This window comes from Dreissena polymorpha, chromosome 14, assembly GCF_020536995.1.
Source record: "Dreissena polymorpha isolate Duluth1 chromosome 14, UMN_Dpol_1.0, whole genome shotgun sequence".
NCBI classification, from domain to species: Eukaryota; Metazoa; Mollusca; class Bivalvia; order Myida; family Dreissenidae; genus Dreissena; species Dreissena polymorpha.
In genome coordinates, this window is record NC_068368.1 from 35,969,883 (window position 1) to 35,984,879 (window position 14,997).

At 33.5% G+C, this 14,997-nt stretch overlaps 1 protein-coding gene across 1 annotated transcript in view; it reads right to left on the reverse strand.

Moving 5' to 3' along the window:
* LOC127857097 (potassium voltage-gated channel subfamily KQT member 1-like) overlaps nt 1-14,997 on the reverse strand; it is a 167,908-nt gene that overhangs the window by 78,371 nt on the left and 74,540 nt on the right. The window contains exons 3-9 of the mRNA XM_052393460.1: nt 10,411-10,501; nt 9,885-10,011; nt 6,274-6,449; nt 4,021-4,149; nt 2,115-2,225; nt 1,106-1,290; nt 108-299 (exon numbers count right to left, since the gene is read on the reverse strand). Coding sequence (XP_052249420.1) covers nt 108-299; nt 1,106-1,290; nt 2,115-2,225; nt 4,021-4,149; nt 6,274-6,449; nt 9,885-10,011; nt 10,411-10,501 — 1,011 coding nt within the window. The remainder of the gene's footprint in view (nt 1-107; nt 300-1,105; nt 1,291-2,114; nt 2,226-4,020; nt 4,150-6,273; nt 6,450-9,884; nt 10,012-10,410; nt 10,502-14,997) is intronic.

The following is a 14,997-nucleotide window of genomic DNA, read 5'->3' on the forward strand; positions in this document are numbered from 1 at the left end:
GTGATGGTACATGTACGACCACGTTTTCGAAAATGAGTATCAGTCTACGAGAGGGTTATCATGGAAACACTGTCACAAGACATACCGAAATTTTAAGTATTACTTACTTCTGCAATGTTTCGGGAATTTCGTCGTCCAAAGTATTTCCAGCTTTTCTGGAGTCTCGTCTCGATATGAGCGGTGAATGCGGGCTGGCCGCGCCGCTGTTGTTGCTCGAGCTCGTGCCTCCATTACCACCCGTCTTTCGCCTCGTGGAGAATCTGCTTACAAATGAGGAATTGTTCTTGAAAGGTCGTTCTCTGAAACAGAGACTATTATTGATTAGATTTTTTTTAAATAAATGTCAAGTAGATATATAGACATAAGTAAGTTGACTTGCTATGGTTTAATATAAAGTGGTAAAAAGAATATTCCTGAACAATTCGAACAATTGAAAGCAAACCCTTAAACAAACAGCCTTTATTCGTGGTTTGACATTTCTGTTAACTGATTTAAGATATATGTTTGCATAGTTTCCTTGCTTTATGTCAATCGGTTAACACCGTAATGTCAGATAAATGAACGTATGATGGGCATACAACCGTAATATACTTTACATTCGGTGCAGTGTAGTGCGTAAAATGTTTATTATCGGAATTTCCACAACATTAATTTCGATCGATCATGTATATACTTTCTTAAATGATTTGTTAATGTGTTAACGTTTTGTACTTTTTTATCAGCTGTTGGTTTTTTGTTTCCAATGTACAGCCCATTCCGGCGTAGACTATTAAGATGTTGTTGTTTTTTTAATCATTTATATATTTAACTTAACGATGTACTCAATGGACACATTTTTTAAAGGCTACATTTTGCAAAGCATGTCAGAAACTTATAGGATCGGCATCGTAAAGTTTTGCATGTGGTTTGGAAATATTGCATATAAATGTGAAGCACAGTTTTACTTCCACATGCGACATAAATGTACTGCAACTATTTATTTACTTTGATTATTAACGTAGGCAGAAAACACATGTACCGCGTTGGTTAGCAATTTCTATCCATATACTATTACGTTGACATAATAAATGATAGAGAGGTAAGATATCAGAAATGCGATACATACTGTGATGGACTTGGACAGGGAACCATATGCGGTGTCCATGTAGCAACGGATATAGAATTCTCGTCTGCCGCATAACAACGCCATAAACTCTGTATCAACAGCGCGGCAGGTACCCGTCTCCTGATTAGATGTTTCTGTCGTTGCTGTTGTTGAACTTTGAGGGCAAAGCCGGAACCCAGTATGCCCTGGTAAGTAATAGTTCCTCATTATACTAACATTGCTTTAATCAATTTTGAGCAGTATTATTACCCTTATCGGGATTCCGCGTTGTTATTAATGCCTTTTGACATAATCAAAGACTGAACTGAATGGCGGTCGTATCGGTGATTCAGACCGTGATTAATACAATCGCTCTACAAATTACCGTCTTTACCGTCGATTCCGCAATATAAACGCATTTCAACCTATTGTATATCTCTGCGTGTGACACTTATTTTAAATTTACAGCGTTGCACTGGCGCAAGTCTCCAGTCATGAGAAAGTTTGCGTAGTATTATTCATATTGTTAGACGAATCCACGTTACGAGGCCAACCGCCTGTGGTTAGTGTTGAATATATCATTTATTTTGTGTGTCTAGACCTTTATGTTTAACCTAACCCACTTATGCTTAATGAGTTTACCACTGCAAATCTCTTCTCTTTCCAAACAATTAAATCGGTGTTCATACTTGGTTTGCCAATAAAATGTGGAATAGTTAAAGCCACTTTATAAGAATAAAAATAATGTATTAGTTCTTTACAATTCTTTGTACAAATCTACTGATTTATATTGGGTTAGTATGCTGAATATTATCAGACCTTAATTATACTAGAACACTTGTGTATAATGATCGCATCTAAAGGAATATTGAACCAATTAATCTTAAGGGGCCATTTTTTATTACGTAACCACATGTATAGCAAAAAGCATATTCAAACTTTAAATCGACATGTCATGTTTCAGTTCAAAATTAAGGCTTGACAATGATGGAAAGGGCTGTAAATAAATACAAAGATAAAGTAGACTCACTGCCGGAAGTGCAAAGAACGCTATTCCGAGCACAGCTGAAAACGAGGCTATCAGCTTTCCTGCCCAGGTGCTTGGGACGACATCACCATATCCGACGGTGCACAGTGTCACCTGAAACATCAAAACATTATCGTGTGTAGGTTGTAGTATTGCATAAACAATAATTTTTATATCTCAATTAGAATTACAGTTACTGGCATTCAGTCGATTAAAGTTCAAAGAGTAACTATATTGCATTATTTTCAAATATACTTGTGAACGAAACGTAACTTAAGAAACTTAACTTAGTAACTTAAGAATAATGGTACCAGTTAAGACCTATTTTATAATCTACACAATCATTCCACGAATAAATAAAAATCATCTTTTGTGCAATAGAGGTTGGTATAACGATTTGAAATGTCCATATTATTTACTTCATTTCTAAATTTCTGGCGTAAATACATATTCGTAAATATTTGAAGTTTGTACGGTGTAATAGGTCGTTACATTCTTAATGTTCACAGTTCTGTTCCCCTTTAACGTAATATTTATCTAATGTATTGTTCATAAAAAGCGGTAATTCTGTGTCCTTTATACTTAGTTCTTTTTTAATCCACCGTACAATACCTTGAATAGCCCATATGTATTACTTACAGATTAATTTCAATAATAAGCATACATAAAAATAAGAAAATATCACAAACAATGTTTGACATTGATCATGATGTTCAACAGTAAATCCTAGAGAAATTGAAAATTTGCATAAACTTTTTTTAGAGTCTGCTTTCGTGTTGTAACCGTGTATATAAAAATGTATTCATTGTATGATTAACAGTGCCAAAGGTCCTTATATGTCCCGTGAAAAAAACACAGAGGAAACTTTTGCTACGATCCATATTCGTTTCCTCATACTTAAGGTGAAATGTATCTCCACAGTTTTCATAACAAGGGGTTTTATATTTGCAAATTGTGTCACGATTAAAATGTACATATAGGACCTGGCACGAGTTGTCATATCATACCATATATTTTATTAAACGAGTTCAGGAATTTTGTGGACGAGTTAAATAAGATATGGTATGATATGACAACGAGTGTCAGATCTTTTTTTATCACATGCTTTTAAATGAGCAAATTAAAAAAATATTTACGAAAACATTATGATAAATCCAGAATGTGGTTTGCATTTCGTGACGTCATTTGACGTTGCAACGTCATTTCATCAAAATAACAAAATGCGATTGTTCAATTAACGAAAACTAAGCCAATGAAAACGCTTAAAAATGTTGTATGTTGTATGTGTAATAAAAAATATGTAATGGCTGTATTAAATGGGAAACAGGGTATAGCATGTAATAAAATGAATTATATAATACATGTACTTGTTTGCTTATTTTTGTTGTTTTATTATTTAGTAACTACTGACCATTTATCATATTTAATAATTTTGTCAAAATAATTAAATATGTTGCGTTATTAGGTGGGATAAAGACACGCGCAAAGTTTGCTCTTTAACATGATGCTTTCTTGTCCTAAAACTATGTAAATCAACACGATATTTCAGACAAGCTAATATGACCAAGACCCCTGGATAAGACAGGAGTCATGCATCTTAAATATACAACTTCGTACGATCCCACAAGATTTCTGGCGGGTAGTGATCAAAACCTAAAACCGAATGTGAATAATAATATATCCACAAACCACTGGACACACGTTGGTCATTATTCTACAGCTTCATTATTTTATCGAATGAAGACCCAGGGGTTTTGTTAAGTTGTGATTTACATGTCTTCCTTGCTGAGCATCGTAAATCACGGCAAACTCACTTTACAATGCTCCAAACTTAAAGGTTTCGAAGGTAAACAGCATTACGAGGTCGTAAATAACATTTAATTGGCTTCAATAATGTTGTTTTACTTACCACTCCCCACCACAATGCATCTGCATACGTTCCGAAGCGATTTTTGTTGTAATCTTTCTCGGCAAGGTACACCAAATATGAGAAGAAAAGCAAGCCAAGAAAACCTATGTAAACTGTTGTCAACAACTCCTGAAATAGATTTAATAATTACGTTGTGAAATGTGCTCTCTAATTTATGTAACATAAAAAATATATACTCAAGTGTTTGAAACGCCAGTTAGAAAAAATATAGAATAAGGTCATTATATAAATAGACAAACATACACCTGAAGTGTCCCTGCTTATTTAAAGGGCACAACCTCTTTGGTAGTATCAATAAATGAGTCTTGTTAAGGGCAAACTGGGCTGAATGGATGTGCGTAACGTATAAAAGCGCACATTGCGAAGGCTAATCAGGAAGGACATTTTCCACCTTAACTGGATTTTTATTTAGATAGCTTTATTCAAATAAACGATTCCATAAAACCAGAAAGTATCGTCCTTGATTGGCCAGTACGGACTTTAAAGGCTTATCAAGGACGACACTTGACGCACATTCATTTAGCCATGTTGTTCCAGAATGAGGCACATACTATTAGAAATGAAATGCATATACTGATTAGAAACTTATCACGATGATATATATCATGATGGTGTCAGAAATAAGACTGCAAAATACGTCTGAAATTGTAATGGCATAAACGTGGTATCAGCTCCATCAGACAATATATTCTGCTTGTGTAGTAAACCTTTATAGTTATTTGTATTTCGCATTATTTATTTTTCGTTTGTCTCCGGTAACATGTACACGCATATACATATTCCTGTTTCATCAGTTTATAATATATGTACATAAGCTCTGACATTTTCTATATACATATGGATAATGTTAAGCAAGTTTGGTTATATAGTGTGACGATATTTGCCGGTTCTTGATCCTTTAGGTTCATTATTCTTTGAGTTCATTTCGAGTATTTATATTAAAACGAATATACGTTTCCCGTGTGCGTGTGCAAGTATTTGACTTTTCGGTAAGATCCACGCAAATAGCGTGTGCATTTTGGATTGATATTTGTATTTTCATGTACATAATTTAATGATTTAAAAATGCAGGTCGGTAATAAAGATGCACAATATTTATTACAGAATATAGTCGCAGTATTATACAAGTATTGTTTGAAACGGTAGGGTGGTGTTTTTATGAAATGAAATAGTAGGGTTATGTCTTTAGCAAGAGGGTCACGTGAACTAGCAGTATATAAAGCGCTGGCTCTTATGGGAGCGCAGGCAGTCTGCGTTCGGTTGCCGAACAGATCACAACGTTTAATACGTTAATGTAATTAGAGACCATATACCATTGGAAGTATCTCTGACTTTGGATGCCTTTTGAGTGGGGGTGACCCAAGCAACTTTGCGCATTATACCATATCTTGCTGGGTAAGCTTGAGACTCATATATTAGTCCGGGCCATAGGTTTCCTTTCGTAATATAAGACAGTGCACGTTTCTGGTGTTTTAGGTCAGCCTAAACCAGGGACATTTCTGTGACTTTGGTCCAGGTCACATGGTTCCTTCGGAAATATTAGTCAGTGCACGTTTTAGGTCTCCTGGGTCAGCTTGAGTCGGCCAAGCTAATTAGTATAGCTTGTACTACACTGATCCATTGTCCTCCTTGCATAACGCATACATTGGACACTCTGCAGACACGTTAATATAGGTCGAGGTCACTCAAGTCGACCCAAGTCACCCAAATTGACCCAAATCAACCAAGGTCAACCCAAGACACCCTAAGTCGATCCAAGTCATCCCACGTCGACCTAAGTCAACCCAAGTCGACTCAAGTCAACCCAAGTCAACCCAGATCGACCCAAGTCACACTCGGCACACGAAACTGGCTTGTAAAGTGATTAAACGTTCATCATCGAATAATACAATAATTATAAATAAATAATAGTGTAAATATTCATTGATTCCAGTTCAAATTGAGGAAATTGAGTATATAATCAAACGGCCAAAGAAAGCCCAAGGAAATTTCGTATGTTGAAAAATACAACTGGTGTTTATTGAATTGTATAAATCCCGAAGAAACGGTAAACACGTTACAATATTTTCATTGTATTGTACAACATAACATGTAAATAAACGATGATTCCAAGAAAGTGTGTTGTGAGTGTTGAGTTCAATTGCTGTGTTATAGCTTAATTATGCAATAAATATCATGTTCACCCATTAAAACTAAATGTCATTATACACGTGTACAAGTTAAATGTATTACCCTACGATGGGCCCACACAACGGATCCCAACAGCTTCCATGTTCCGGCTCGCCTATCCATGCGCACGAGACGTAGAATTTGAAAGAACCTTAGTCCTCTTAGTGTTGAAGCTGCAAACATCTCGCTTGAGCTTCCTACCAGTATCACCATCACCGTGGAGACAATGATAATACCGTCTGCATAGTCAGAAAACAAATGTGATCAAAGACGAAGTTTGCCTATAGAAATTCTGAGTACATTAATGCTGTTGTTGTTTTCATCTTATTTACATGCACCAAAAACTTCGGGGAAAAAAATCTCTGTGTTTGGGTATTAATTTGGAATGCTTAAAAACAACATGTATTTTATTTTAAATAAAAAAAAATATATATATATATAATCGGTCAGATAATTGTTCATCGTCTATCCCTTTGCGAAACACGTTTATTTTGTTCTTAATTTAAGAACAAATGAATAATCGTCAGCTTTCTTCTATGTAGTTAATGGCTGTAACCCATCCGTCAATCAATGCATAGATATAACTCTGTTTTGTTTGTAACAATTAAACAAACCAACTTATATGTTACTTAAAGTATTACTTTTCAAAACATAGAAATGTTTTGTTGAACTCCCGTTAAATATGAAATGTAATCTCTTCGTAATAATCATTTTTTTATTAATCACACGTATAGGGGATTAATATAATTCAAAAAAGAAAATCATATAATATATTATAGGCAATTGACCGTCATTGGTAGATAACATATTTTTGATCCAACGATGGGTTAACTATAAACAAAGTTACGTTTAATATGGACCTTTGACAATTTTCCCCAGCCATAACTATTATGCCATCTGCTAAGGTATAAGAAGTAGCATTTGATATCATCGTATACCCATATATTCGCTGGCCTAGTACATACCAAGTACAACCATAGACAAAAACCAGCTGTAGCAACCTTAAGAAAAGAAAAAATCAACCACATAGCTATTTTTTAGAAATTATGACATTGTCATTTTATCTGCGACACCATTTAGGTTGTTATGAAATACCACATCACAATTACTGTATAAATATTGCGTGTCAAACGTTGCAATGTTTCCTTATGTATGTGGTATATTTGTTTATATACAGGTTCTATATATATATATGGTAAAATCCTATATATGTATGGCATTACAAATATATGTTGTATAAGTTCATACTTATGTTCTATATTTCATATACATGTTCTAAAAGTTCATATATGTATGCACTATTTTGATATATTTGTTGTATATTTCTGACATTTGTGTTGTAAAATTTTGAAAATATGTGTGTGTTATAAACTTTCATATTTGTATGTAATAATTATGTGTCCCTTGACACGCCATTTATAAATCCATAATCATGAACGTGTTTGTATAATTTTATACTATAATATTAACAATTGTCAAACATCGACAATATTCAAACATCTATTGTGTCGCTGATTTTTTTCATCAACAGATTTTTGCGCTCAGAGAACAAAACATTTTCTCATAACGCTTCTGAATTTCATTCACGAGAAAACATAGCAACCATACAAATTGCCCTGGCAGATTTTAGGAGGTTGTGTTCCCAAAATATACTTTATTAATTACCGTTTGATTTTTAATCGAATCCATATGAGGAGAAAGTTTGGCTAACTGAATTTGTGTAAGTTCCGAAAGCAATACTATTGATGAAAGCAGAGCGACAGCAAATATGAAACACACTTGTTAAAATGCTGTATTTTGGTGGGAATATAAGTAGTATGTATGACTACATTTATAGTTTTATATCTAGTTGGTACCCTTATCGTGACACTTCCTAAAAATAATATTAAAGATGCGTTTTTATATGCCTTTATCTGCATTAATGTACTAACACGATAAGTAAAATAATATATATATATATATATATATATATATATATATATATATAATAAAAGTGTATAGAACAAAATGGACAACTGCTGCCTTGCACGATGAGTACTTTAAGTAATTGCATTTATTTATGTGATCATTTACGAAGGACGGTCTTAGCGGGTACAGATTATTAAATATACCTTATTTTCCGAGTATTTTTGTTGTGTGTTGTACTTCATTACCTCTGATCGTATCAAAAGTTCTGATTTCACAAACATTGGTTCTCATATGCAACAAGTGCTAAACTGTAAGCAATATAAACATGCTGTCCTTGCCAAATACAACTGAACGAAAAGGGGTTGTGCACAAGCGTTTAATCTTATCTTAGAAAAGCAAATCTATGTCCGAAAATTATCTCCACAAAGTATTGTAACGACCTAAAAAAGGAACAATCTTGTCCATCTTTTTCTTCAAACAGGATAATTTATAAAAGCAATCTGAAATATTGAATTACGATTGAATGTGTGCCTCAAGTAATTACAAAAAAGCTCCAACAAGACGCGTGTAGAAACATTGTTATTTTGTTTATCTGTTGGAAATGTAATCACGTCATTTATATTGCTTATTTTTCTTTTGATGGATATTTCCCTTCAAAAGAAACAATGTCTTGCTGCTGAATTTTAAATAATGTTCATTTCGTAAGTATGTAAAAGGAATGATTAATGCTATTCAGTGTAGCACCTTATTTTTCACGTAATCATAGCTTCTAACACACTAAACAGTATATGTTTTTAAAAAAAAACAAGATTTAAAAACTTATTAGTCGTTATTTATTTCAAATGGCTAACAAGGGAAAAACAACTTTTTAACAACAACAACAGGACGAATGTAAGTTTGTTTTATTATTATATAAAACAGAATTGTTTACAAGTATGAATCATTTGACATATTGGATTATAATATTGGCATGCATTAATATGATAACCATCAATAAAATAATAAAACCGCAACGTCTTTGTTACTATCTTAATAACATTATGATCGAAATACTTTGAATTTTGGGTTTGGCGTTAACATATTTCCGCTATTTCGTTTCTCAGGCCGGTTCCGTCCTTATAGTGGCATCATAAGATAACAAAATAACCTTCACATTCCCTACATGAACAATTTAATCCATTTATGCATAGCGTCTAGAAAAAAAAGGCCTTGGCAAACAGCGCAGACCCTGGTGAGATGCCGCATATTAGAAAAAGGGCCTTGGCAAACAGCGTAGACCCAGATGAGACGCTGCATGATGCGGCATCTCATCAGGGTCTGCTCTGTTTGCTTAAAGGAATTTCTGTAAAAAATATCCTAAATATAGAAGTAAATATACTAGACATCCCTAATTTTGGAAATAAATTGATCCAATTTAGAAGGATGGGAGAGTCCACTAGGTATAAATGGGTTAAATGTGATTTTATTGGTGTTTACGGTTGCTCATTAGCCGGTCCATGCGGTCAGGTGCTTAACGTTGCATTCATTCAACTCTCAAAAACGCGAGTGCTTGTCTGATTTTGAACACTCTACTGCCAATTTATTTCATTTTTAGGAATCTTATCTACCGTGCAAATTTTAAAGATGTCTGTGACATGTCCGTTCTTAGGCAGTGGCTCCAGCTGAAAAGACACTTATTTTCTGCCTGTTTTTTCTCAATTTTCGTTTAACCGTCAAATGTCGTTTTACGATCATACACATTCACATTTTATCAGCATGTTCCTTACCTATAATACATAGAGGACGTTGAGCAAATTTCAGTCGCCCATTTAAGCCCTGGTATCTGGAGCGACACCCGGAAGCCCAGATTCGTGTTACATACTCCACCGTCAGCCAGACAAGAAGTATTGGTTCCTGAGATATAAAATACACAATAATAAGCATGATAGTAGAAAATGCTAAGCGAAATAAATATTTATTAAGACTTTAAACTACACACTTATAAATCTACTAACTTTACTGTTTTTAAAAAAAGCGAACCCTGATGTGTCTCTTAAGAACACAGGCTTTCTGTTCAATCGAGTTTATAGTGAATAGGTTATGAGTATTCTGCAAAGAGCGAGAAAATGTATCCGCTCGTTTACTTAAATGTTACTATTCAAACCAGGATATTTATTCTATTAAGTAAATAACAAAGAATTAAATATAAAAACTATGTTTGGATTATAAAAGGAAATGAAATTGTGGCTCAAATAAATATCACATATGACTAACACTAATGTTGAAAACAATCACCACCGAAAACAATCTTACCATATATATCACAACCTGTGTCATTGTTGTTTCAAAAGTGTCGATTGTGGATAGAGTGCTGAGTATTATTGCCCCGATGCAGACAGCACATCTGAAATTCAAACACGTACAAATGACACATCTTTTTCAGGCTAGGTGTTGCATAAATTAACCCATTTATGCCTAGTGGACTCTCCCATCCTTCTAAATTGGATCAATTTATTTGAAAAATTAGAGATGTCTAGGATATTTATTTCTATATTAAGAATATTTCTTAGAAAATTCATTTAAGCAAACAGCGCAGACACTGATGATCATACGGCGTCACATCTGGGTCTACGCTGTTTGCCAATGCCTTTTTCTAGACGCTAGGCATAAATGGGTTAAGAATACCAGGGATGACAAACAGATCATTTCAATCGAAGTCGCGATAAGTAATACAATTGATTACAGTTCATTTTAACTCATCCACTTTTAAATTAAATGTGTTACCAAAAATATGAAAAGCCTAATATCGTCAGTGTAACCATTTAGCTAAACACAAAAAAACATAATTTTATCAGTGCTATAATGGAGTTAACAATCATGCTAAAACACTAGGTTCCCTTGAAATTAGCAAATGTGTCATAATCATGACAGTATAATTATGACATGAAATTTAAACTCGAATCCTAATTATGATAATGAAAATATCGTGAAAGTGTTTGTATAAAGATTGCAATTGAACAATGACTTGTTTTCAATTCTTCAGTTCACGTTTTGCTATACAAATCATTCGTTTTCATTCGATGTCTCGCCTTCCGTCAAGGTATGTTTGGTACAAATAACGTTTAAGAAAAGCATAATCGAATTTCATTTATACAGTTTATTAAATAAAAGCCTTAATTGTGAAAATCTTACTTTCGGCACTGCTTTTGATACTGAATAATGCTACCTATTTAAAAAAAGAGGAATTTCACCGATATCAAACTTTGCTTTCGTCTCCAATAACACCTTTATGTACAGCCAGTGAATGTTTAGTTTGTTAATACTATAAATACAATGTATGACGAAACGAATGCGCCATCATTCATACGGGTGTCTCTATCATATACAAGACATCGGAAGATTATTTTCATTTTGAAAATGAAATAACCCCTGTAATAGGCATGAAAGATACCATGTATACAGTGCATGACCGTCTTTAATCTCATGCATCAGAATCTTTACTGCGTCATAGACCATTAATCGCCGATTGGAGAATTTGATGCATATATTGGCCGTGTATCAATTGCAATAATATGTCCCTAAATTGATTAGTATATGTCATGCCCAACATGCCGAGTGTCTCTGACGACGCGTGAATGCTTCATAATGGGAAATAGAACCCAAGGTATACATCACATGTAAGAATATGCGTGGCTAAGTTAGGATGTATTTGTGCTGTTGGACTATCTCTTACGATTCATTCTTATCATGTTTTCGGAAAGGTATAAGTATGTTGTCATTACTTCAAATAGTTATTACTTTGAAAAACATCATTGTATCGCGGTTAACATCCTGTTTTCCTGTTCTCTTTTATTTGAATAAATATAAGGATTTGTTATTATATCTGTTGCCATTAGAGATATGTTCTTCGACCATTCCATTATTGCTTAATATAATGTACCATTTTTTAACATGAGTTTGTTTGCGATCAAAGGTAATGGATAACTTAAAACATGTAAACAAATGTTCACATTGGACAATGGTTAATTAAACTAGTTTATTTAATATTCATGTTGCAAACACTTAAACTCAAAATCGAAATATATCAAATCTTAGGCATATTGCGAAACAAAATATTTGATCCTAGTGCCTTCACTTCCGATAATGTTTGTGGAGCAACAACACAAAAAATGCCTAAAAGGTTCAACTAAGACAAAAAATGAATAACAGTTTTGAGGCGACATAACATAAGAAAGTGCTTTTAGCAAAGCATAAGTGTTTATATTTATTCAATTTGTCATTCGGCTGAAGACATGCTCTGATAACTTAAGATTTACGAAACAAATATCATGTCCTAAGACAGCAAGAAAAAGACAAAGGTACGGGTCGATCATCTAATTTAATCACGGTAATAGGATATTATAATATATATATCCGAAGAAACAAACGGCCTAATTTTGCCGTTTTCATAATCTGATAGATTGTTTGTGATTTTGTTAAAAGCTCAAAAAGCTGCTTTATCTCATATTCCAAGTATACAAATTAGTGCATCCCAGTGCCCGTTCCAATGCGGAAATCACGGATTAAATAATTGGGATTTTAAATGCTATATCGAAATCTTTAAAGATTCACACTGATTAAAGTATGTGTGTTTTTCATAAACATAATGGACATAAAAATACATCGCAAAATTAAATGTTTATAAGCATATTTTAGTGGGTAACGAAAAGTATAGATGATTGCATCAGTGTGTGGCTTCCAAATATTTTATCTTCGGAAACCGCGGGCTTTTATTAATTATTTATTCGAGAATTATTTTAATTTTCGGTTTCTGAAATATCTGGATACTGAATAACTAGACAGATCCTATTACCTTTTTATGTGTAACTGATTCGCTTATCCATTCGGAAAAGCGTTCCCGTTTTTCCTCTGTGTTTATATTTCATTAGACTCGTCGAAATTGATAGCGATTGGTATTTGTTTTCTTGACTGGTTTCAAGCGAGACAATTCTTCAGTGAAAGGAATCAGTTAGAAAACAATACATTTTTGTATAAACGTATTTCTCCGTAGCATATTGGCCATATACAAATACATTCAATGACGAAATACATTGACATTTCAGCCTAAGCTTGTTGTTAGTCGTTCCGTTTACTTGATATTTTGATGTATGCGACGAGATACATACTATTCTTGAAGAATGAATAACAAAAGAAGATGGTCGTACAATTTCATTAATAAAATTATTATTATTATACCGGATTTAGTAAGCACCCTTTTCGTGCAAGAGTGCACGTTCAAAGGCGCTTTACATTTTGCCATTTGCGATACGAAACCATTTTGCAAAACTGTTTCAAAAGAAATCGACCAAAACTACTCAATTATACTATAAAACTACTCAATCATACCTATTCTATAAGTACTACGTAAAACATGCACATTAATCTTTTATTAGAAAGATCAACAAGGAACTATAAAACTACCCTTTTAATGCAAGAGTGCATGTTCAAAGGCGCTTTACATAAGACAATTTGCATTACGAAAACATTTTGCAAAACTGTTTCAAAAGAAATCAACCAAAACTACTCAATTATACTATAAAACTACTCTATTATACCTATACTATAAGTACTACGTAATAACATGCACAGTAACCATATATAAGAAAGATAAACAAGGCACTATAAAACTACCCTATGTGTATAGCTATAAGACAATTAATGAAACAATAAAATCTAAAACTTAAACTATAAGTACTACGTTAAAAACAACATGCACAGAAACCATATATAAGAAAGAAAGCTCAGCAAGGCAAGACGAAACAGAGAAAAAACAGAGACAAGGGAAACGTCACGATGCCATTACCACGAGTCCACAACAACCTAATATCAACGTATAAAGGTAGTGAAATGCACGTTTATGATCGATATACAATATCTTATTAGATAACAACTCTTGTATCCTTGTCATGCCACCGGCATTGTTCTTACTATTATTTGATTGATATTTGCAGTGATATCAAATGCGTAAAAATAGTATTGAGTGATCATAAAAATAGGCTTTGTGTGTGTAGTGGGGAATGTTTCCAATCGCAAAATGATTTTCTTATTCAAACAATTATAAACTTGTTATATTCAAGACAATTGTTTTGTGAGTTTCTTGCAAAATGTAAATATATGAGTTTTCTTACAAAACCGCAGTACACAATCAATATTGTGCTCAAGTGTGGCACGCTGTCTCAGAATGCAAAGTCCCAGTTCGTACAAGTTTTGAAAGTTTCATACTTGCAGACTTTAGAATAAAGGCATGGTTTAATATTACGAATATTAAAACATTTGTAGCAGATACATGTCAAGTGAAAGAAAGCCTAAAGGCATAACATGTGCTTTCATGATGCAAATACCAACAACAAAATGTATCAAACCGCAGGAATAGAAAAAAAACTATGTTTCAAAACATCTGAAATGGTAGGTATTATTTCAGGAATTAAATCTTATAGTGCTTGAAATATCCGTACATAGGTGACCAAAATTTAATGCTGAATAAAAGGAATAAAATGTTTGTTGTGTAAATATCATATTGATACGTCTTTAACCGGTTTATGCCCTTTCTGATAATTAAAGATATTTCGAAAATGCACAACAACGTGAAATAAATATGCTGGGTCTAAGTTCAACTGCCTGTAGAAGGAATGCGCTAATAGCATACCAAGCAAACTCTTATAAATATTGGCTGTTGCAGCTATTTTGAAGTCAATATCAAAATAGTTTTAATAAAAACAAGTCAAACGGTTAAAAAGTGGTTTATAGTCTGCACGTATGCATCTTCAGCCGACTTTGACAATAACCCCGAGATCACATGTACATGTAATATTTCCTTTTTAATTTATCATTTGCCGATTCTATTCCTGCTAAAGACACATT